The sequence below is a fragment of the Rattus norvegicus genome, chromosome 2 (assembly GCF_021556685.1).
Source record: "Rattus norvegicus strain SHRSP/BbbUtx chromosome 2, alternate assembly SHRSP_T2T, whole genome shotgun sequence".
In the NCBI taxonomy this organism is placed as follows: Eukaryota; Metazoa; Chordata; class Mammalia; order Rodentia; family Muridae; genus Rattus; species Rattus norvegicus.
In genome coordinates this window covers 221,246,040-221,270,653 of record NC_141535.1, presented here as the reverse complement: position 1 = coordinate 221,270,653, position 24,614 = coordinate 221,246,040, and the positions used below count along the sequence as shown (strand labels likewise).

The 24,614-nt window shown below is 43.5% G+C and overlaps 1 protein-coding gene across 4 annotated transcripts in view; it reads right to left on the bottom strand.

Moving 5' to 3' along the window:
* Positions 1-24,614, bottom strand: part of Col25a1 (collagen type XXV alpha 1 chain) — a 392,736-nt gene that overhangs the window by 65,829 nt on the left and 302,293 nt on the right. For all 4 annotated transcript variants that reach the window (NM_001447416.1, XM_087634152.1, XM_087634151.1 and 1 more), the window contains 5 exon segments: positions 4,887-4,922; positions 5,327-5,359; positions 12,837-12,881; positions 15,526-15,552; positions 17,589-17,642. In NM_001447416.1, coding sequence (NP_001434345.1) covers positions 4,887-4,922; positions 5,327-5,359; positions 12,837-12,881; positions 15,526-15,552; positions 17,589-17,642 — 195 coding nt within the window.

The window sequence follows — 24,614 nt, the reverse complement described above, 5'->3', positions numbered from 1 at the left end:
TGGCAAATGGCCCCGCTGACAAGCTTCTGCAAAAGGAAATATATACAAGGGCTGTACTGGTGAACTGGAGTAATTACTCTGACGAGACTGCTCAGCTCAGTCAACTCTCCATTCCGGGCACTTGGCCGACTTCTCAGGCCCCTGCCTCTTCTTGTAGTTCCCTGTCCCGTGGCATCTCTATCAGACGGTATGGGAGGGGAGTGGAAGGAGGTAAGACCCATTTACTATTCCTTTGGCCAAGGATTTTTTGGAGCTGCTTGCTTCCATACTGCATGCTCTTCCAGGGCTCTCCCCACTTGGAGAACGGAGAGACCGTTGGATGAACAGATGGCCACAGGAAAACAGTATACATTAAACATACTGCTCACTTAAAAGCATGGTAAGACTTCCTTTTCATTCCTGAAGGATCGGAAGACAAATACATGGTTAAGAATATAGTTGGCTCCAGCCTAGATTCCTGACAATTGCTGGGCTACTGTGACCCTGCTTAGCAGGGTGGGGCTAATGGTACCACGCAGCTGTTCCCAAATACAGGTCAGAGATTAAGTGGTACGCCCTGGGTAGGCACACTGGAGACAGGCTAAACCTTCTCATTTTCACAGAATCCTCTATGTTATTTTAAGCACAAGAGGTTATAGTGCTTAAAAGTTCTCTTGAAGTGAACGATGGGAGGATAAAGGAATCAGGAAAAAAAATTACATTTGCTACGAAATGTTATCTACTATCTGTGGAAGTGCCGCTGAAGGGAACTAGACAGTTTTGTAATGGTCGGTCAGAGGGATGGCAGCCATTCCTGCTGAGGGAGAGGATCCAGGAGGGTGGATGGAGGAGGCATGTTTTGTAGCCCAAGTGCTTCCATAATCTCTAATTTTTAATTAATTATGTTTTTATCATTGTGCTTGGGTGCTTGCCTGCAGTAGTTCATGTGTGAGGGTCATAGGACACTTTTGAGGGTTTGTGTGTCCATGCCATGTTTGTGTGTCCACTTCTGGTAATAAGGCTTGGCTAGCCAAGTGCTTTCATTGCTGCGCCTTTTTGCTGGCCCTTGCACAATCCTTAACCCAGGAGAACCCACTAAGAACAATTGGCTCTTCCTCTACTGTCAGCCCTTCCAGATTACGAGGAACTAGAATTCGTGCTGGTATTATAATATTAAGCCTTTAGATATTTTCCGAAGCTAAGCGATGAGACAAAATGAGAGGGTGGTGGCTCTCTTGGCACTTCTTAATGGTATTTCAGGGATGTAAGAGAAAAAGCACTCCGCAGAAGTGTGTCTTGTAAACGAATGATTTCAATGAAATTAAGCTAGAGATGAAAGGAATACGAACTTCCTTATCATTCCATCCTAAGACCACGTGTCTAGGAATATTAAACTCCACATAGACACAACCCAATGCACGGCTTTTCTCTTTTACCCTTTATCCAGTCACATTAACAGGATCTAACAGAAAGGGCTTGTGTGCATATTTTACTGCAAGTTATCTTTTGCTTTAAAAAAGCCTGAGGTTTTTGAAAATAGTAAACTGCAATGAAGACTTACAACCAATAACATTTGGGAGTTTTAAGTCTTCCCAAACCCTTATGACGACATCTCGTCTGAAGTATGTGTGGAGATAAATAGGTTACAATATTATTTTCTAAGAAGAATCTCTACCACCCCTTTCTCTACCAACTTAAAAGGACCACATAGCCACCTTAAATTATTTATATTCACACATATACATGCTTAACACACAAAATCTGTTCTAATGAGAAAAAATGTATACATTTTGAAGGCTAACAATAAGGTAATGAGATGTGCAATGATGGATATTTAGCCTTGGACTACATTACATGTGTGTGTATGCATGTGGTCATTCATAACTATGTTATTAAATACTTCAGATATTCATAAGTGTTGAATGTTGGAGACTTTTATCTTTCCATGCTTGTTTGTATTTAATTCCTGCTGTGGTAATTAAGTGTATGGTATCATTAATGTTGCCTTATGGAGCAGCTCACAATTTTAGTAAGACATTTCTTTCTAAAGAATTCTTCATCTTCACATCCTGGAAAGTTTAACCTACCAACTAAGAGAGAGGGTCTTAGTTAACTCTGCCTTCTATGCCTTTGCCATAGCTCAAATTTTGTTAGATGTGAGTCTTAATTAAGAGTCAGATTGTTGTTTTATTTATATTTCTGATTCTATTATTTTTTTCCTCTTTAACTCTCTGTTCTCCAGCCTGAGAGCTTCTTACATCTGGGACTCTGTCAGAGCTGTCCTGAGTACCTATGCAGCTCATTGGTACTGATGGAAAATCAATGCTTACTTTTAAGAAAGGCTAGGAAGAGCTGTGTGGTGAAGCACAATTCATTCCTTACAGATCTACAGAGACCTGAGAAGCCAACATGTAGCCCTACCTCACATGTCAACCACACAGGCTGCTGCTGAAGCTGCGAGGGAAAAAAACGGGAGGAAATGCATCTTCTGCAATGATAGTATTCAAGATGGACACCGGGCAGGATCTCAGTGGAAAGCTCATCCCTCAGCTTGGGCCGTGTTCTATTTTGCACTTTTTCTGGGAACACCCTGAAATGTGGGAACTAGTGTTCCCTTGAACACCACAGGCCAGCCCTGCAATGGTGTGAAAATGCCATGGGTAATGTCCAGGGCTGACAGTACACCTGGGTCCCTTTGCTGCTTTTGGCTCTAGGCAGCAAACATGGGAATCCTCTGTTTTCAATGTTCAGGGAATTATCACAAATCCAATACTAGACAGAGGCAGCCATACAATGGTGGGAAGGTGGAGTGTGTGAGGGAGAGCAGAATCTGAACTACACATTAATAAAAGTATAGTTTTCTTTCAGGTCACTATCAACCCAGATGAAAGCTCATTTAAATGTAATTTAAATCTATTTTTTTTTGATAGCATGCAAAGAGAACCCAGCATTTCTACCTGCCAGCTGTAAATGTCCAGAAGAAATCTAAGTTATCTTTATAAATAATTATAATAATGCAATATTTTGCCAAGCAACTGACAGTCAGTCTGGTTCTCGTACTGTCTCCACAGTGGAGCTGACACGAGGGTAATGAGGCATGTGTTGGCCTGTGTTTTAGAGATCCTTTGTAGGTGCACTCTTCTCCTTTACTTATAAAAATATTGCCTCTTTATTTGTGTGTGTGTGTGTGTGTGTGTGTGTGTGTGTGTGTGTAAGCCAGAGGACAACTCTTTCACAATTCATTTCTCTTCTTCCACCATGTGGATTCTGGGATCAAATTCAGGTCATCAGGGTTGGCAGCAAGCCCCTTTACCCACTGAGCCATCTCACCAACCCCTTCCTGCCTTGGACTAAGGCTGTTGTTAAGTAGGGTAGGTGGGTATTGAATGTCAGGTCTTCCTGCTGCAAGGGCTGGGTCAGAGGCATATCCCACCAAGCCTGGCTCCTGCTGATATATATATATTTTAAGCAAATCACACGTTTGAAGAACAATTTAGGTCAAATTGTTAATCTCTAAGGACTACGGGAGGAAGAGGAGGAGAAGGAGGGGGAGGGGGAGGGGGAGAGGTGGATGAGGAAGAGGAGGAGAAGGGAAAGAAAGTCACATGTACTGAAAAGTTTGAGCAGTTTCTCAAAGAGAAAAATCAGCCACGGAAAGAACACTGTGGCACCCAAGGCTCATCTCCAAAAGGTATCTGAAACATTTCACCAAAGCACATTGAAGAGGAGTCTGTGTGATTGGCTGTGTGGCTTGTACTAGCAAGGAGAGCTAGGTTATGTCGCTCTAGATTAGCCAGGAAGGAGATGGGTGTTATTACAGCTCACTCATTTAAACTATTTTCTGTGGATTCTTAAACATGGAAACTGGCGATCAAGACGCAGACCAGGATAGTAAGAGCTGCAGAGTTGTGCTAGGCGCTCGGTCGCACCTGGAGTTGAGCTGATGAATCAAAACTCCGAGACTCTCAGTTTTAAGAGAAAAAAAATTATTAAATGAGAGAAATGTTTAAGAAATACGAAAACCTTAAAAATTACTTCCATCCGTAGTGTTTAAATCAAAGCTCTCTCGATGGCTTCGAGAACATCAACTGATACGGCAGACTCTCGACAGGACTCGTTTGTTATCTCTCTGCTAACGAGGTGCACACTCTATGTCCTGATTCATAGTCTGTCTGTAACATCAGCTACCACTACACAGAGGAAGGGTCATGGTTTTAGGACACTAATCTCATGGGAGTCACATCTCCTTTTGCCTGTTATGTGAGGGTTTGGCCACACTGGGACTTGAGATGCAGATGCTCCACTGAGATGCTGCTAACATTTGTTTCCTGCCCCAGACTCAGATGGAAAAAACGAGTGTGTGAACATCTTCAGTGCAGAAGCACAAATGGCGACTTTACTGTATCCGCAGCTCCGTTAGTGAAACTGATGTGGCTAGGGTCATTAGTTCCTTAGGTGAGTTTAGTTTCCATAAGGCAACATTCATGGCACAGGTTAGAGTCATACACGAGTCAGCAGGAAAAGCATCAGCAATGAAAGGAGGAGGAGGAACATTCAGAAAGAACTGTCCATCATTCTCCACTGAGACGGTTTGGTGCACACTCACCATCTCTTCTTGTGAAGAGGTAGGGACGTGCAGATGACGTTTAAGCATGCAAGGCCACTCCTGGCTTCCTAACTCAGTTGAGATTTGTGAGTTCCGGACAGCTGAGCACTTACAGAGTTGGTTTTCAGACCTTGCTATGCTTGGCATCGAGACCGTTTGAAATGGAGAGAAACCAGTGACAGGGTGCAAAGCATGAAAACTGTACCATTGTGCATTAAACACTTCATTATCAGATGGCAACAACGTGAAACACTGGTCACAGACAGATGCAAAGCACATGCCAAAGATAGGGAGACATTACCTTCTGCCCCGGACGACCAGATTCTCCAGGTTCTCCCTGGCCAAAGAAAACCAAATATGAAACATGCACTCTTAGAAGAGAAGTCGAAAACCACTAGGCCTTTGGGTAGTTCTGCAGTAATGATCCGACCTCCTACTCGATTATGTGTATTTTGTGAACATTGTTTTCCTACTCTCCACTGCACTACATATATGGAAATTGCTGTGGGCTTGTCTTGCACTCACACATAAATCTATATCTCTTGGAAACCAAGGAAACATAGCAGAGACGGTAAGCCCTTCTAGGAAGGCTGCCTGGGATTTCCCTGTTGTGTCTGGAAGCTGTTGTCAGAGAATTGGACCAGAACCATTACCACTAATGGCGGTAAAGTGACGAGAAAAGAGACTCATTAAGTCAAAACCATGATTGCCATGGTACGAATGTATGCAGGCTATAGTTACCTTAATTCCTGCAGCGGACGATCCAGGGTCACCCTAAAATGAAACCCATGAGAGATTAAGCCGTGAGTACTGAGAAACAACACAAATGCATAGGCAGCAGTTACCCACTTGGATGCTCAGAGAAACTCTAGGACTAATGGGCCCAGCCATCATATGGTCTTGGCATGTAAGAGAAGCCATGACCTGCTTAAAATCATGGGTTTGCTTTGAATGCAAACCACGAAAAGACTACATTCCTTGAGATCAATTAAACTATACAAACAGTGAGCTATCCCCTTAATAGGATGCTAAAAAGTATATTCTGAGGCAATGAATTTAGGGACTTGAAACTTTGTTTTCTCAGCTTCTGGGATTTATTAATGTCACTGGCTATCATTTATAGGGAGCTGCTGCCCTTCTTGGTCTTTGGAAGGTCAAGGTTCAACAGATGAAGTCGAAGGGTTAATGGGGTTGAGTTGCAAAAGCCATGCTGCAGATGAGTTTATTTCCACCGTGAAGCATCAACATGCCTTTTCCTGATTTCCGGTCCTGGCACTGTAGCTCGGTCACTGGGAAGACGCAGGGTGATGGATGGTTTGTGTGGAGGGGCTAAGAGAGTCTTGAGGGGGAATCTGACTTTTAATTTTGAAAAGGTTAAGAGATAGTCTATTCTGGGGCCATTCTGAGTGACTGTGCCCAGGAATACAGATTTAGGGCACCCCAAACTTCATGATCCAATATGGAAGCAGTTTCATGAAGCTTTATGTCTTTTTCAGAACAAAGAAAGTCATAAATCAAGGCAAGTTTAAAATACATTGATGGGTACATCAGAGAGGTGGTTACAACCAGGTGGGGGAAGCTTTTCTAAAGGCCTCAGATGCTGTCTGATGCCATTCTAAGCTTCTGGGTTGGTGGAAGGCAGTGGTTTGCTAAGGTAATAGGTTCCAAAAGGTTTTTAACTTAAAAAAAAAAACCTTTAAGGTTTTTAGTTAGTTGTTAGTTCTGACACAGAGGTGGATAAAGGAATGGCTAATAGAGAGGAGTCTGGTTTTAAAAATGAGACCGAGTTTGTCCAGATTCCATGCAGGATGGCTCCACTCTGGGAAGCACACTATCGTAAGGATAGCACCAATGCAGACGGGAAAGAGGTGAGACTGCTACTTGTTTGTGAGTGAGGCAGCAACGGGTCTCGATTCTCAACCTCCTTCTAGTCCTCTCCATCCTATGAATATGCAAGAAGGAAAAGAAAAGGAGGGGACTTGGCCATTCGTGACTCATGACTATCAAGAAAATGAAAAGAAGAGGAGATCTGAGGGAAAACTGAGTGTCCCTCAGTTTTCTCTTCTGCACAGATACTCAAGCAGCCCCGAGGGTCTATTCGCTTATTCTAGAGTCCAGAAGCTGCTCACCGATTTCTTTGTCTGTCAGGCAGACAGACAGACAGACAGACAGACAGATGGACGGACAGATGGACGGACATCTCAGGCCCCTGTGTGCTGACTGGCACATGGCCCCTTTCCTCATTTCTGCTCACATTTTCCCACAATGGCACTACTCCTGCTTTAGGTCTTGGCTTGCGTGGCTTTCCCTCAAGGAACCCTTCGCGGATTCACCCCACATGTGACCCGCTGTGAGCACACCCCGGTGTGTGGCTTCATGCTTAGTTTGGGTCTGTCACAGCTCGTGCTGTGATTATCTGTTGACGTTGCCTGCTCATCCATCGTCCTGGCTGTCAGCAGACAGCCTCTGCTTGCATCCTGTGTCTGACTATGGTATATGCTCAACGCACAGATGGGGAATGAGTGAACGACTGTCTAAAAACCGGTTTTTTAAAAGTCGGGTCAGCAGTCAAGGATGGAAATGAAAAAGGGTCTTTAGGAAAGAAAAAAAGGGGGGGGGGACTTAGGAAGGAGAAGGAAACAATAAATTTAGTTTGTTGAGAAGAAAGTACACATGTGAATTTCTTTGACATCTGTAATTGCCATTACCCAAGGAAAAAAATTAAAATGTGGCTAAACAAAGACTCGGACTCTAAATATTGAATGAACGAGTCTCCTCTTCCCAGCCATTAACATTCAAATGAGTTCCAAATGGGGGGTGTAATAAATGTGGCGAAGAAAGTAATACTCGCTTCTATTTCTACTGCACTAAGTCTGGGACCTATCAACATTAACGAACCGGTTTGCAATATTTTGCACAATATGACCTTTGTACTAATAAAAACAATTTGGCCTTTGCAAAGCTCCTTCTGTCTTATTTTTACATTAAGCTCTCATGCAGTTGGGCAGGCGAGGTCACTTCCACTCTGTGGATGAGGAAATTATAGCAGCTACTAGTGGCGTGCATTTCTGAGCTCCCTCTGCTGTCCTTCCATATTTGTCCCTTTTACTAGAAGAAGAAAAGGACTATTGGTTTCTATCATTTTGACAATGGACCATCCAGGTTAGAGAAAATGTATAAATGAAAGAAAGGTAGCCGCTTGTATTAACTTTGGTCTTGGGCCCCTCAGCATTTTAATGCAAAGTGTTTGGCTAACCCACTCTATGAGGATAAAGTCTATATTTCGTTCTCACAGCAATCCGATGGGAAGGAGAGGTCCAGCCTGTGAAAGGCTGGTTTACCTGTGGAAATCTGAGCGGCTTCATTTGATAGACAAGTCATAGTCTGAGTTCACTCCTCTTTTAAAGTTTCAGAACAGCAACATCTCCAGGAATTTCTGTAACTTTTAAGAGTCAGGCAACTGCTGGACGGGATAATGTTTTTAATTAGCTGAAGTAAAGCTGGGAACGGTTACAATCCCATCCCCAAGTGAAAGAAGGAACCGGTCCTCCATTTTCTGGTTTATAGAAATGTCACTAGTCCATGGGGTAAGCAACAGACGGAAGGGTTTGATGAGATAAGTGAACTTGACTTTACTGATGTTTTTGGTTTATTTTGCTACCCCCACCATGGAGGCAGGGTCTCACTATGTAGACCAGGCTGGTCTTGAACTCACAGAGATCCACCTGCCTCTGTCTTCCAAGCGATGGGATTAAAGGCAAATGCTGCTACACCCAGCGATTTTACTGTATTTCACTTTCAGCAAAGAACAGGTTTTGTACGTGATTACTTTCAAACATAGTAAGTGCTAGGCAAGTAATTAAATCTGTCTATGTAATGTATATGTAATTAAACATATCTATGTAATGTATATGTAATTAAATATGTCTATGTTAATAAAGACTGAATAAACAAATGTAGGCTACAGAACCTTTCTGCCATTCAATGAAAATATGAACTCATTCAAGGTAAAAGAAAAAATAGTTTTCACGCAGCATTTATTATCTTATAACAATGTTCCAGGAATCTTGACTAGCCCTGGGACTAGAACAGGCTGACATCTTAAGGTTTTTGGGTTGACTTTGGGGACAAAGGTTGGAAGACTATGGTTTAAAAAACGACGCACTTGGGTGTCAAGTTGTGATGGTTAGTTTTCTCAGTTTGACAAGACAAAAGCACTTGGGAAAGGAGTTTCAAATAAGAATTGTTTAGATTAGGTAAGATTGCCCTAAATGGGTTAATTTAGGGACAGTGGCCCATCTGAATGTGGGTAGTGCCATTTCACGGGCTAGCCTTGGAAGGAATGGGAAGGGAAGACAAGAGTAAGTGTGGGCATACACACGCTCATCCACTGCTCTCTGCTCCTGACTGCACATGGATGTGGCCTGCTGCCTCAAGGCTTGACCTCCCCACAATGATGAACTATAATTTCAAATTTGGAGCCAAACAGACCCTTTCCCCTTAATTTTTGTGTCAGGGGATTCTATCAGACTAACAAAACAATTAAACTAGACAGTATGTAGTGGGAGGGGCTGACAACTAAAATCTGGTTCTCTATTTCTTTCTTGATTATGTCTATAAAGATGGCAGAATTCAATCGCTGGGTGAAGATGTAGAGGTGGGATTTCCAGGTCCCAGGAGGAAGAGGAAGGAAAGATACAGAGAAGCGGCTTTTCGGCCAGGCTTTGGAGAGAGGAGCATGAGACCTTTTGGTCTCCAGGCACTGATAGTTTGCAGGCAGCAGAGGCTAAGGAGGATGCGGGAGGCTATTCTTCGCCCAGCCATTGAGTTATCTGGTTAGCTTTAAAATAGGAAGGCTGTCTGGTGTTTTCCGTCCTCGGTGACTCAGGTGGGCGGTGATTAGAGGTCTGGTGGCGCTAACTGTGAGGGGTTGGAGGAATGATCGCAGCTCCCAGGAGTCAGAGACCCAGTTGGCGATTGGTGGAGGCCCCCCCCCCCCCCGAGTGTGGCCTGCCCGGAGAAGGCGATAGCGTGGCTTTTAAAAACTATGTGCTACCACAGCATCCTGTGGGTTTGGGTTTGTCTGTTCCTTTTCTAGTGAGCTCAGCGTCCAGGTAATAAGGAAACTACTCTGAAGTACAGTCCTTGTCTTGTCATGAGTAGAATTACAGAGCACCATTCAAGTATACAGGGGATGACCTAAGCAGTTTGGGAGAGTAAAGCGCTTTCGCAGGAAACGACTTGTAAATCCAAGCTTCAGAGGATTGAAGACTGAACAAAGCTAGAAGATGGAGTTGTGGCGATGAGGCCTGGGAAGAGGAAGGCAGAAAGCAAGCATCTAAACGGAGAGCGGCCTGAGCCGGTTAGAGAGGACCAGGGACTGACGGCCTGGGAGGTTCCCCTGAAACAGGCCTCCAGCGGAGGGTAAGTGCAAATCAGATATGCCTCCTGAAAAGGCAGAAGCTTGAATTCAAGATGCTAAAGAAGGAGGTAGTGCATGCGCTGGACTGGATGCCACGGGAGCAGAGCAAAGGAAAGGGCGTAGCAGGCCCTTTCTGCTTATAGGCCAATAGAGAGTAGATGGAACTAACGCGTCACAGGCTCCGGCAGTGTGGTCCTTCCCCGCAGTGCGCGGTATGGCACCTGCTTGCAGTGGATAAGAAGTCCATTTCAACACTTGTGGGCAGAATCAACCCTCCAAAAGAGTAGAGTAGGAAGCTTCCAGAGTAACTTTACATGTGATCGAAATCAGTCTTTTGTGAACTATTCTTAAGCTGTGTACTGGGTTGCTGGCCACATAGAAGCCCGGGCCCAGCCAGTGGTTTTATAGTCCCCAGCATTTCCAGATGACCAGTCTGGAAAAGCTCAGATCGCTTTACCATCCGAATGCACTGAGTTGGATCAAAAGGGGGGAAAAAAATCCATTAAAGCGAATCAGTCAATGACGTAATTTACTACATCAATAGCCTAAAAAGGAGCTTGTTTTTTAACCCCTGCGAGTTGGAAAGCGATGAATGAATTTCACATACTGAAGACAAAGGCCACGAGAAGCGTGTTTCCAACATGCTGGAAACAAATTATATGACAGGAGCAGGAAATGTTTAAAAAACACATCAAAAATTATATTCCAATCACTACATTCTTGGGACGAACGCTGCAGGTCAGATTACATATTATACACGTTACGGGTTGCTATTTACAGCCCCCTGCTTAGAGCCATTGAAAGTTTATAGAAACGATTTCCGCTTTAACCGAGGCATTTCTTGTGCTTAATTTCAGTAGAGCAGTAAAATTTTTGGAAAAAAAAAAAGGAAGAAAAAAAGAAAAGAGAAGAAAAAGAAAACCAACCATGTCGTTGATTTTAATTTCCACATGGTAGGGGAAAGTCAGTATTTATTGAGAGTTTATGATGTGTGTGTCAGTGTGGCCACTGATCTGCATTAATGTATAAAGTCGGAACAACATTCCTTTGAGACCACTTGGGCCCTTTCAAGAAAAAACATTGTTTTACTGTTGCAAAATTAAATTTCAAAACCTATGTGAGTAAAGAAGCAATTACTGGCCTGTGTTCCAAAAATGAAGTTTTCAAAATACTTCTTCTAAAGCATAAAACACTCTATTGAAATTCACATAGGTACAGTTCAAATTTTTATATGTTATTTTGTTGTTTGAAGAAGCTGCCTTCTGTGTACAGTATTTCCTTGGCCTTAAGCAGAGGCTTCCTACTGTAGCCAAATCCTGATGAATACTTACAAGATTGGGCTAGACATGACTTTTCCATTTTAAAATGATTAAACAAAAAACAAAATAACAACAATATTACAAAATACATGCAAATTATGTAATATCAAAATCACCGAGCCCAGAAATAGAATTTACTTTGTCTGTGGCTACACTCGCTTGTTTTGCACGTTTTCCGTGGCTGAATTTTGCTACAACAGTAGAACCAGGGAGTTGCATCGGGGACCATGTGGCCCACGGAGCCTAAAATATTAATTTATAGAGCAAGCTGGTGATCTCTGCTTTCAGACAACAAGATGAAAGCTAAATAAACCATCGTCCGAGTTTACACATCCAGGGTTTCAAACCCTGCTCCAAGAGTAGCCAGGAGCATCCACAGGTCTTATTTGCACTAAACATTTCCACGTTCTGTTGACTGAAGCTCGAGATTCACATTTGGCAGCAGAAAGATGCGGCTCTAACACGGGATTCTGAGGGTAGTTCATAGAGCATGGAGGCCAAGATTCGGCTGCCAGCTCCACAGCGAAGAATTATCCAGTCAGTACTGACAACAGTGCGGAGGCCAAGGCACCCCGGTATCCAAGAAACTGGAAATCGACCCTAAACTCAAACAGTTTCTTGAACACAAACAGTTGCTACTCAGTGACATTAATTTGTTTCCGCCCCGATGCCATATTTGTATTAATATTTATGAGATGGAGAGAGATAACTTTCTATGTATTTTACGAGCTTGCTTTTATGACTAACCATTATCCATCTGTACAGTCATAATTTTCAAAATGGAGCAGCCTCACTCTCCACTGTAACCCTGAATGACTAATCCCATCTTGTCTTTTGTCAGTTACCTCACTTGTTTCCCACTAAAGTCCATCTGCTTTCGTTCTATACTCGGCCTCCTAAAGGGTTGTCTTCCTGGACCTGAACGCACTATACGGAACCAAAAGGAAAATATCCTTTTGATGTCACAGCGTCATGATGTCATGGATGTCCAAACACAAACTTGAGCAAACACTGCAATGACAGACTGGTGGGCAAGAGGAGCGGAAACAGAGACGGCCTGGGAGAGCATGCACTGTAAAGGCTAACCAGTGTTTCAAAGACCAAGGAGGGGGAAGACTGCAGAGCATGAATGGTATCCAGACTTCCTGACATAAACACTGCAGTCAAGTGCTATTAACTTAAGGCTAAACTTCTCAAACTAGAATGAACCGAATCACTTCAGGGACGTTCGTTCCTGGTCTCTGGGAAGACACACGGGCGCACGGGTGTGTTTGCGGCTTGAAAGACTTACTGTTGGAAATTTACTTATTTTCTAGAAATTTCGGCAAACCATTTTGCTTCGGGGATATTTAAATCTGTGGACAGGCTATGGGACAATCACTTTATATATTGAACTGTTTTCTGATGGGGAGGCCTCTCTCGGACCCTGTCCTTCACACCTCCCCACTCCACACACACTCAATAATATTCTGGCTCCTGCACACACCCTTCTGTATTCACAAGACTGTACCTTTTCTCCTGTGTCACCTTTGGGACCATTTTCTCCAGCATCTCCCTGAGAAGAGGACAAAGTGACACACTTAAGTATATTGGAGACTTGAAGGATAGAGCATTCTCCATTGTATGCTCCTTCAGACACCCTGTTACAGTCTACTGTGATTGTTCACAGAGCCCATGGACTTCGACTTGACCGGATCATTGATGCCAATACAATTAATTTTATTATAGTGAGCATGGCTGAGTCCTTTGAGTCATCACAGTATAAACACAAAGCAGTAACTTACCTGTCAGCTTTCTCATAGTTGACTTGGACATCAAGTTCCCCCTCCCTCAGTCTCACTATTTCCTCTGTCCAAAGCTCCCCATGGCAATGTTCTCCTGATTCTTCCCACACTGTGCCATGGCCCTTCTGTTTGCTACTTCTGTGCCCTCCTTCAGGCCATGCCAACTCTTTCCCCTACTAGTCATATAAATTCTATTTGTTGTCAAACCCATGAAGGCTCCAGAGTGAAGTGAATGCTGTGGCCTCCAAACCCCTAAAGACTGAGGATTTACTTGGGGCTCCATAGATGGCATTCATAAAAGGGAATTTTTATATTTTTGTTAGATAACTTTTCTCCAACATCATAGTAAACTAAGTTAGGAAGATGTGTTAGTTTGGGTTTTCCTGCTGTGAAGAGACACCATGACCAAGGCCAACATTTAATTGGGGCTGGCTTACAGTCAGACATTCAGTCCATTATCATCATGGTGGGAAGCACAGTATCAGGCAGACTGACTTGATGCTGGAGGAGACAAGGGTTCTATACCGTGATCCGTAAGCAGCCACGAGGGAGGTCTCATTCCACATTGGGCAAAGTGTGAGCATAGGATCCTCAAAGCCCTCCCCAGTGACGCACTTCCTCCAAAAAGGCCTCCAATTAGTGCCATTCCCTGGGTCAAGCATTTTCAAGCCCCCACAGGGGGTATGTGCTTCTTTGATTAATTCCCCATTCTTTCAGTGGCATCTTCTTCCCTCCCACAGGCAGGGAAGTGGGAGAAGTTTTCATTTGATCTCTGGGCTTTGCCCTGCTGAACTGTGAATGCTGTAATTTAAGGCTTATAGCTTACTAGAGAAGAAATGTCATGGACTTTAGATTCAGTCAGAGTCCGGCGCTGACCTCAGTAGGCAAATGCATTGCTCTTTGTGCCGAGCTTCTCCTGGGTAATGTAAGGCTAAGAGATACCATGCAACTGCAGAACCAAGTCCTGGGCTGTGTTGAGCATCTCAGAGTTTGCTGGCACCCCCGAAACAACAGTCCCCGCTGTTGGAGGCATCGGTCCCTGGGTGTTTGTGGTGTTTCTATGCTGGGCTGCTCTTTTCTCTAGCTTCTGGGGAGGTCATTTTTCTACCATTTAAATATGTCGATGAAATAAGAGGGAAACCAGCAGTTGTAGTTTTTCAAGAATGAGAAAATAGTAGAAGAGAGAGATACTCACTTCTTCCCTCCAAAGTTCCTCTTTCCATTTCAAATAAAGAAGAACTCAACCTGCTCAGGCACCTGCAGGGACAGCTACTCTACGGGAGGGGAGGTCCCTATCTGTGAACCCAAGTGGGTGCTGGCATGGCTCTCTCACCAGTTTCCACAAGAAAGAGTTATTTGATGACTAATTGATTTTAATTTGACATCACTTGATGTCAAAAAGCATACTGGACATGGACTTCAGGCAGTGTTAGTGGGTGGCTTACACACAAGCATTTTAGAAATTGTCTTGAAACCCTTTTAAAACACCAATCTCCTTATCGGGGAACCTGGTGGAAAGGGTTCAGAGCAGTTGTGAAATAAAGAGCTTGACTACCCCTTCCTGTGCGGACTTGTACACCCCTATTCCGCTGTTCTTCCAATTTAATATTGCCTTCCCTCTGCTCTACAAGGCTGAGAAACACAGTTCAATCGAGGGCCCTTTTCTTGATCTTTTGATGAACTCCTTTTGCAGCCAGGGCTCTGGGATTTGACAGAAAGACTGTCACTTAAGAAGAGCACAGTGTGTCGTGGTATCCAGGTTTCTGTCCACTCAGACACACCCGAACACTGCTGGCAGCTGGCAGCGGGGAGGAGCCTGTGCTGTGAACAGCACCACATACAGTAGGAGTCTGAAAACTCAAGACAGGCCTGCAAGGAGCACGGAAGGCAGCTAACGGGGCTAAACCCACAGCATCTCCGTCTCCATTTGTCCGCTTTCCTGGTCTGGGTGGGGATTTTTGGGGGTCACGTTTAGATAAACATTTGCAGGGAAACATCTGCATCCTGCTAACCTTTACCTCGAGTCTTCAGAAGCAGCAGAGAGAGCCGCAGATGTTTAGGGAGGTAACAGAATGGCATTAGCGAGTATGCAGAATGGGTTTTTACAGGGCTAGGGGCTTCTGAAAGGTGCTGGAAAGCCTAGTATGCAGCGTTTGTCCCTTCTACCCTTCCTTTCAACTCCAAACTCAAACGTTGTAAGAAAGAGAAAAACATGTTTCCCCACATACACACACTATTTTGCAGTCTGAAAGACAAGCCAATGAACCCTTATTACCTCCTCCCACATCTTCACCTGTAACTATCTGTCCATCTATCTGTCTGTCTCTCCACCCATCCATCCTCTCACCCACCTAGTTCAGTTTGGATGTAGCTTTGGAGAAGTGGGGTGATGAACAAAAGCAGAAGCATTTTTACCTTTTCTCCTTCGTTTCCAGGTTCCCCCTGAGCACAAAAACAGAGATTGTGAGGTTTTAGTGAAGAGTTAGATAGTAAAAGCAATACCAGACAAGGCAGATACAGAACTGACGCTGAGTGTACTAGATGGATTACACAGGGCATTGTCTATTGGGGCTTTAATTTCTATATAAAAACACATCACAGAAGTACCCAGAAGAACTAGGTCCAGAAACCAGCACCACCTTAAATCTTGAGTCCTTAGTTAACCAGGAGTGGGCTAGGACACTAAGGGGGAGCAACAGTGTGGCAACTTGCTGTCTCTCCAAACTCTAAATGAATAAGAGGGCTTAGCATGTCCTTCCGTAAAGCTGTCTATTGAAGAACGTCTTGCTGCATGGACTACTTCAGGGCTGACCTCTGGTACAGTTCTGCCATCTATATTCTTGGACATGATCCTAAACCCTCCATGTAACACTTGCTTCCCTTGACAACATCATTAATTTCATAAGTGGTAGCAAGCAACACATTGCAGCTCAAGATAGCAGAATGGGACACAGCTTTAGTCTCCGCAGTTCCTACTAGAAATGGAGACCGGGAATACACACGAGGCCTAAAATACGAAACTGTTCTCTGAAGAGAACTACATTTTCCCCTTTCTCTAGGAAAGGGCAGGGGACAGATGGGAAACGTCCTAAGGTACCTGCACATTGTGATGATATTTCCTGATGGGAAGCCTGAATAAGTGTCGTCATGAGATCAGACCACTTTAAAAAACGGTATAACGAGATGATTGTGGGAAAAAAGAAAACCAAATTGAAAGAAAACCCCTCTAGAGGTACACTTGGAGACGAAACTCTTTTCATTCCCTGGAACTCATCCTGGCCCCCTGGCTTTCTGCATTTCTGGTGACCTACACCAATGAACATCAATTCCGAGAGCTACATTGCCAGGCAACACAGGAACCGCACCGGGAATATGCCTCACACATTAACTCCCACCCTCGGGCTGTTTAGTAAAGTACGGGAGAGTGAAGAAGACAGAAGGGCGCTGGGGTCCAGAAGGAATATATTCTTTCTTCCCCTCCAGGACAAAAGAAAGGGCGAGTTTATGAGTCTTAAGTCTGCCCACAGCACCTAAATAGCAGCGGGCTGTGTAAGATCAGCTGACAGGCATCTGTGGGTACAGACCCACACCAGCACAGCTGATGGGATTAGACCTCAGTTTTGTACTTCAAGGGGTGTTCCCTCATCAAAGGATTTGGGATTTGTCTGTCTGCGTGGCTTAAACTAAACTGTCACCAATCTCTTTTGATTTAACGGATTCATTTGTTCTTCAAGAAACCAAGCAAACAGGCAATCCAAAAAAATATCCTCATTACATTTTTTCCCTACTTAGTAATTCAAACTATATCCATTTTTAAATTCTAAACACACCACATCTTTACTCTGTTCTTTGTCTGATTAACTGGCCATGTTGTGTAAAAGCGGAAGGTGGCCAAATCTTGAGCAAAGGCCATTGGGGCTCTGTGAACATCATCTGCAGTGGGGTTATGCTAATATGTACATTTTAGGCAGCGTGAACATGACCTATATTTTCTCATCTAATTAAGGGGTAAAATGACAGTAGTCATTTTGAGGGCTTTACTAGTTAATTATGGCACAAGAAGCATTTCTTTAGAGCTGTTTTATGGGTGTTTCACTTGCATATATGTCTGTGCAGTTACTTATGGACGGTTGTGAGATGTTACGTGGGTACGGAGTATTGAACTCAGGTCCTCTGCAAAAGCACCAAATGCTCCTAACTGCTGAGCCATCCCCTGTCCCCCCGCCCTCACCCCCAGCCCCAGAGGGAAGGCTTTAGACAGATGTGTATCCTATTTCTTTTCTCTGCATGTCTAATGCTAATGACAGTCGTAAACATAATTTGGTCATTAGTGACAAAAGTTCTATGACAGCATAATGTATGACCACTGACAGAACATTCTTTCTAACCTTAACCAGAAGAACAGTTTACAAACTGTGACAGTGTACTGTGTAGGCGACCTGCAGAGGATGACCCTGTTTGACTGTATCTCTACCCACCTTGGGTCCTGGTAGTCCACTCTGACCGGCCGCTCCAGGTAATCCAGGCTCACCCTCCAAACAGAAAGTAAACATCACTAAGCAAAATAAGCCAACCTAGCATGTAATAGACATGATGAGAGGAGTTGGCCCTCTTAGAATGAGCTAGAAAGACAGAATAAGTAATTATGAGAATAATTAGTCCCGGTGTGGCCCAAGTACTTACATGCTTGAGAGCGAAGTATTTACCTGGGTCAGTTCCCTTTGTGTAGTCTTTCCATCAGTAAGAAGGCTGTGTGAGGAGCTTATTCAGTGATGCTAGTAGTTAGCATGGCTCTGGGTACCAGCCAATTAGTATTTGTTGGACAAATAAAGCTCATTTGGCAATGATAAACTCTCTTGGGGGAGAACTCGTGAATGATCTATCAGCTTAGTTAAGATTTTTTCTTATTAAACTTAGGTAAGACAGATGTATATTTTGAAAATGCATTATCTTTATACAGGTACCTGATTGGCTAAAGACACATTTGGTGGCAAAGCAAAATATGAAAAAGGCTTTGTAAAAATGGTTTTACAACAGTGTTGTGAAAATAAGTAAAATAACTATGATAACTAGACTTACTCCTCGTGGTTGAACTGAATGATCAGCTATAAAGAGAAAGGTCATGGCTGTTCAGCTAGAAAACTCGCTGTATGCAGAGGATGGTGGTCTGTACCATGCGTTCTGAACCAGTGATTGTTTTCCAAAGGTGTGTGTGTGGGGGAACAAAGCAGCAACAACAAAAAAGTCTAAGTCCCTTGAAATGTCCAAGAAAAAAAAAAAAGACACCATGCCCCTTACGTTCCTATGTGTCTCATATCCGTCCGTTTAATTTAATTCCCGGGTCCTTACTATGTGACTGACTTCTAGACAGCTTTCCTCTTGCCGTAGACAAAAGTAAAGTTGCTTCTTAAGACAGTGCCTATTTTAACTTTAAGAGCAGTTTTAGGTTCACCACGAACTTAATTCATTTTGAAGACTATTCCCCACAAATAACCTGGTGTCATTTTTTGTGTTTTTTCATATTAAAAACATGTAGATTAATAACAAATATTTTTCACATTTTATCTATTTATCTCTTGTGTGTGTGCAAATGCATACACACACAAGCCACAGCATGTGTATGGAAGTCAGAGAACAACTTGAGGGAATTGGATCTCTCCCTCTATCCCGTGAGTTCCAGGTGTCAGACTCAGGTCATCAGGTTTGGTGGCAATCATCCTTACCTGTTGAACCTCTGCCTGGCCGTCAAGTATTATTTCTTACTTGCCACAATCTTTACATTCATCAAGTCAGTTATTACAACTTGCAGGAGGCAGTTTTATTTATATCTATTTTCTAGGGATTGAAATTAGGGCACAGGGAAATTCGCACCCTGTAGATTCATGGAAAATATTCAAGATTTGTACTAGCCTGGCCGTGTGGAGACAGACAGAAAGACATGTGTCATGTGTGAGTACACACACACACACACACACACACACACACACACACACACAATTCGAGTGATATCTTCTTTATCATTGGAGTCACACGTCCCATCTACAAGTGACTTTCCAAAAGGTACAGAACCTGAGGTAAATGCAACCTACACAGAGATATGTGTGTACCAGACAGCCTAGGCCTGTGAAGTATTTCACTCTTGTTCTGGAGTTTAAGTGGGAAAGTCTTGACCTACTGGAAGAAACTCTGCATCCTACATAAAGTCACATTAGAACTGTGAGTCTTGTGCTTTCTTTGTTAAGGTGACAACATTGTTGACTTACAATAACAAAGGTCATTCTGGGAAAGTTCTGATATGTTACCTGGACCTTACAAAGGGCAAGAGCTTGGAAACAGAATCCAGCCTGAAGGACGACCATCATTTACCGTGCAAACAGAAAAGAGCTACCAAGTCTGCCTTTAAAGATCCGGCCACAGGATGCTCCAATGTCATAACTCACGGTGTGATGTGCAGAGAGGTGAGGGCCAGGGAACACTGCAAACTCTATTCAGACCTTCAAATAACCATGGTAGCCAGAGTCTAACAAAACATGCTTAAAGCCCTGGATCCGGGAAAAGCTCACGCTGAGATATGAAGTGGAGAGGAAAAATACTGCTTAGGTAACTGCATATTGTTCCCCTCAATATATGAACCCCAAGGGACTAAAGGCTGGGCTTGGTCTTTCTCATGGTTCATGTTGCTAAAGGAACATCCAACATAAAAGGAAACTAAGAAACGGGACTCATAAGCTCTCTCCGTGGGAGTGACTTTCTTTCTGTCCTGTTCTCATAGTCTTTGTCACTCACAGTGACATATTTCTAAGTAACAATCAGCATGTTCCATAGCCTAGGGTATCGAGTTTTTATTACCATGCCCCAGACTTGTTTCTACAGGATACTCCTGATTGTCTTATGGGTGGTTTGATTAGTCTCTATCAGAGTCAGATGTGGCCAATCCTTTAATTAATTCTGCATTGCTGAATACTAGGGTTGTTTAAAATAACTACCTCTGGAAATATGATCATGTTTTCCTAGCAAGTTCTCTACTTCTGAAAAAAAAAACCCCAGTATTTATTTGAAGCCACTGGGAACATTTTAAGGCACCAACTGTGTGCTTCTAAATTGCTTTCAAAGCGGGGTTCTAAATTTCCTTTGATTTTAAAATTTTTACTCTGTGTGTATGATTGTTTGTGAGCATGTTTACCATGTGAGTACCTGTGCCCACAGAGGTTAGAAGAGGGTACTCCATGCCCTGGATTGGAGTTGCACGTGGGTGGGTAACACTACCTCCCCAGAAACCACGTAGGTGTTGGGAAGCAAACTTCAAGAGCATCAAATGTTCTTAGCTGCTGAGCCTGATTTTTTTTTTAAATAGGCATCCATTTTTAATTCTTCACAGCTTTATCAGTATTAAGCATTAAACTTTAATATTTTTGTGGCTATTTCTTCTATTTATTTATTAATTTGTGTGTGTGTGTGTGTGTGTGTGTGTGTATACACTATTCTCAATGTTGTTGGTTGCCCATCTATTTTATATTTCTAAACATCATGAACATTCTATAGATGGTTGTAAAGTCAAACAGCAGAGGAAATCTTAACTGGAAAGGCTTTCTCTACTACAGTGGAAATTTTAGGGTGGTCCCTGGACCTGGAATATCATTCACCCCCCATAATTAAACTGCAACTAAGTTGGACTGCAATTTTGGAATTGCTGGCTCCTTTCACTTTGGTTTATAGCAAATTCTCTTTAGAATTCCAACGTAACAGACTACTCAAGGCTCTTACAAACCGTGTCAGGTACTCCTTACTCAACAGTACCACGGATGAATCCTGAAGGATAGAAAGGGACACAGTTTCTCCTACAGATGAGTGCTGAGGGCGAGCTGGCCATTTAGCCAGAACAGCGCTCCTTACTGCTCCAGTCACAGCCAGTCACAATGGTTCTCCATCCTGTCAGTGAGAACTGAATGTGAGTCTTAGCTTTACATTTTCAGTATGACATAACTTCGCTTTCATCGTGTTATAACGGAGTTGTTCCTTGTCAGGACTGTGTTGTCTTCACCCAAAAGGAGAGGAAGTTAAGTTCAAGGAACAAGGATCAGGTATTGGTTGCAAAGGACGGTGGGTCCAATGTGGCCTTGGCCTCTGACTGCACATGGTAGCTGGGGAGTGTAAGGCTAAAACCAGACATGCTCAGAGCGGCCAAGTTAAGAGTCTGAGAGACAAAGAAGAGCGGAGCGGCAGCTGTGAGGTCAGACTCCAAGTCATCACATTCCCGGTCTTGCTTTCTTGTACCTGAGCAACTTGTATCTAAAACCTCATTCAATTTACCATGGTTCTTTCCAGCATCAAACACTGGAATGGATTAGAGAAGTATCCTGTTGGCTCCCAATATTTCTACTCTAGGTCTAAGACAGGGCAGATCTCTTGTACTTCCACAGGGTTCAACATATCTGCTATGAAGTGTGGGGCTGGATTCATTGCTAGTTCCTTGTAAGAGTATTACCATTTATTGTTGGACCATAGATGTTAGTAGTATATCTGTACTCCTCAGAGACTGGATTAAATTTTACTTTTAGACCCAAATTCCTATTCTCTGGAGACCAAGCCTGGCTATTTTAGTTGTTTACATGTTTTCCTTTGGTTTTCCCAAATTCAGATGTGTGGACTAGTTCTTCTCTCTCGGTCCCCATCAGCCACCTCTTTCATGCACTGATGAGGTCTGAACTGAGGACTGAGGTATGGGGGAGGGAGGGCTCATCACAGGCACAGCCTGTCTCTGACTCACTGGCTTCTCCATTCTCCCTCTCCCATTTCACCTTCTTCCCCTCTCCCGGAGCATCCTGGGAATTCAGTGTCAGTGTGGACCAGCCCAGAACATTTTTAGCTTCTACTTGACACCCAACACCTGTCCTTTCCGTTCTCCTTTTCTGGGGGGCAGAGAAGGCTTTAGAGAGCACAGTGAAAGGAAAACCAGCAACGTCCTCCCAGACAATTAGATTTTGTTATGCATCAGAGGACCCGGCATCCCTTAGGGGAGGTTTGTCTTGTTTATCCCATCAGCACACTTCTTCCATCAAATTAGGATCTCAGTCAGTCGTCTTTGGCAATATGATATTAATTAGTAGAAAAGCAGACAGGTATGCCAGCCAAGAATTTAATACCAGTAAGCTGCTTCAGGGCATTTGTTGACACGGACCTTAAGCAGATTGAAATAATAACTAAAGTAAACCTACCAACCTTCAGGGGGAAAAGTCTCTAAAATTACAAATATCCAAAAATGTATATAATAGGCCACAATAAATCTCAGCATAAGCTGGTTTTAGAAGAAGTCTGCTCATCAATAGCTGAGATTCCTGTGCTGCTAATTCAAAGAGCCATGCATGCAAAACCATTTGGAAAACAGTACTAGAAAGCAAAGAGATACGAGTTCAAATCACCAAAAACGCTGGACTAAGTTTATCTGGGTACAACTTCATACAAGAGAGGCACTGTTTGCACTGAACACAGTACTACAATATGAAGATTCAGTTGGGACTACATCCCTTATTTACTCTCTCACACGATCCTTCCCTCTTCCTCTTTCCTATTTTATCTCTACACAGCCTTAGTTCTCACTGGGAGGAGCCTTGGTGGTTATGTACTGTGGTGGTTTGAAGAAAGGTGCACCCCTCCTCACAGGAAATGGCATTATTGGAGGCGTGGCCTTGTTAGAGTAGGTGTGGCCTTGTTGGAGTAGGTGTGGCCTTGTTGGAGTAGGTGTGGCCTTGTTGGAGTAGGTGTGGCCTTGTTGTAGGAAGTCTGTTACTGGGGGTGGGCTTGAGGTTTCAGAAGCCCAAGCCAGGCCTTGTGGCTTCCCATTGCCTGTGGGTCCAGATGTAGAACTGTAAGCTACCTCTCCAGCACCATGTCTGCCTGCGTGCCACCATGCCTCCCACTATGATGACAATGGACTAAACCCCAAGTAAATGTTTGCCTTTATAAGAGTTCTCATGGTCATGGTGTCTCTTCACAGCAATAAAACCCTAAGACACATGGCGATTCTCAGTCCACAAGCTCTGCAGACTGGTGTTCCCTAAGAGCTACTCCACTGCTTCCCCCATTCATGGATCTTCACACTTGGGAGAGTGAGCTAGTGAAGTGACCAGTGCAGAAGTCAGGACATAGGAGGCAAGAATCTTGGTCTCCGGGGAATGATCTTACAGTGGGGAGAGTAGATTCTAAGTAGAAGGGTCCTCTGGGCTCTATGAGCTGCCTACACCTAGATGGCTTACAAGAAGGGTGTTACTGACCTGTAGCTGACAGGAGCACTAACCCAGAATTTCCTTCTTAAAGCAACATAGAAAGGTACAAATGGGAGCCCAGACCACCCAGAGAGCACACTGCTGAAGGGCTTTCTTTCCGGTATGTGAAAAAGCTGTCCTCAACACATGCTTTTATGGAAGAGGGCTTGGGAAGACAGAACAGCAAACTAGATTATTAAATGGGCTGTATAGAACTGTAAGCTACCTCTCTAGCACCATGTCTGCCTGCGTGCCACCACGCAGTTTCTTAGAACCACTCGAAGTCATCTAGAACACAGGTTTCTGCTTCCCCGTGTTCCATAAGTCTTCTTCTCTAAATTAGACCATTCATGTTCAGTGAAACTTTTGACTGGACTCGCACCATCAGAGGAAGAGCAGCACCAATCAAAGGCAATCAGTATCCATCTTGGGATGGGAAGAGAGAGGCCTTGACCTATGCAGGCGCTCTGGTTTATTGTTGCATGTGTGGGCATGTATGTCTCATGGCCATAGATGTGGACTGGCAGAACAAAGAGGAAAGTCCAGCTTCCTTATGCCCCAGAGCAGGAAGGAAAGCGAAGCCACAGGAAGAGACAGATGAGGGATGAGAGCGGGTCTCAGCAAAAAGAGGGCATCTTCAGATGCCAAAGCCGGCAGAGCCAAAGCCTGCTCCGTTGCATCATGCGGGGGTTTCAAGTTTACATGGCTTTAAAAAAGAAGCTGGTATTTCTAGAAAGGGTTCTGCTAGCCCTTAGACCAGGGGTTGTCAACTTGTGGGTCATGACCCCTTTGGGGATTACATATCGGTTATCTTGTATACAAGATGTTTAATTGAGATTCAAACATAACAGCAGCAAAATTATAGTTATGAAGTAGCAACAAAATAAAATTTATGGTTGGGGGTCACCAAAACATGAGGAACATTAACGGGTCGCAGTGTTAAGGAAGTGTTGCAAACCACTGCCGTAGATCTTGCAACAGAATGTGCTCTTGAAAACCTTTTTCTTCTTAAAATATCTATCTAAGATCTTTCTTAAAGTGTATTCTGCATATAATTTGAATGATATATATTTTTCTCTTTGAAAGAGACTGTATTTAATATTATTAGTGGAAAATTTAAATGATATGTTTCACTGGAAAAATATTCTAAAGGTCCGTGAAGGAAGACAGAATGAGAACTACTTCTTGTTCACATGCATTGGGAGCAGTAAGAGGTTGCAGAATCATTGAGGCATTAACGTC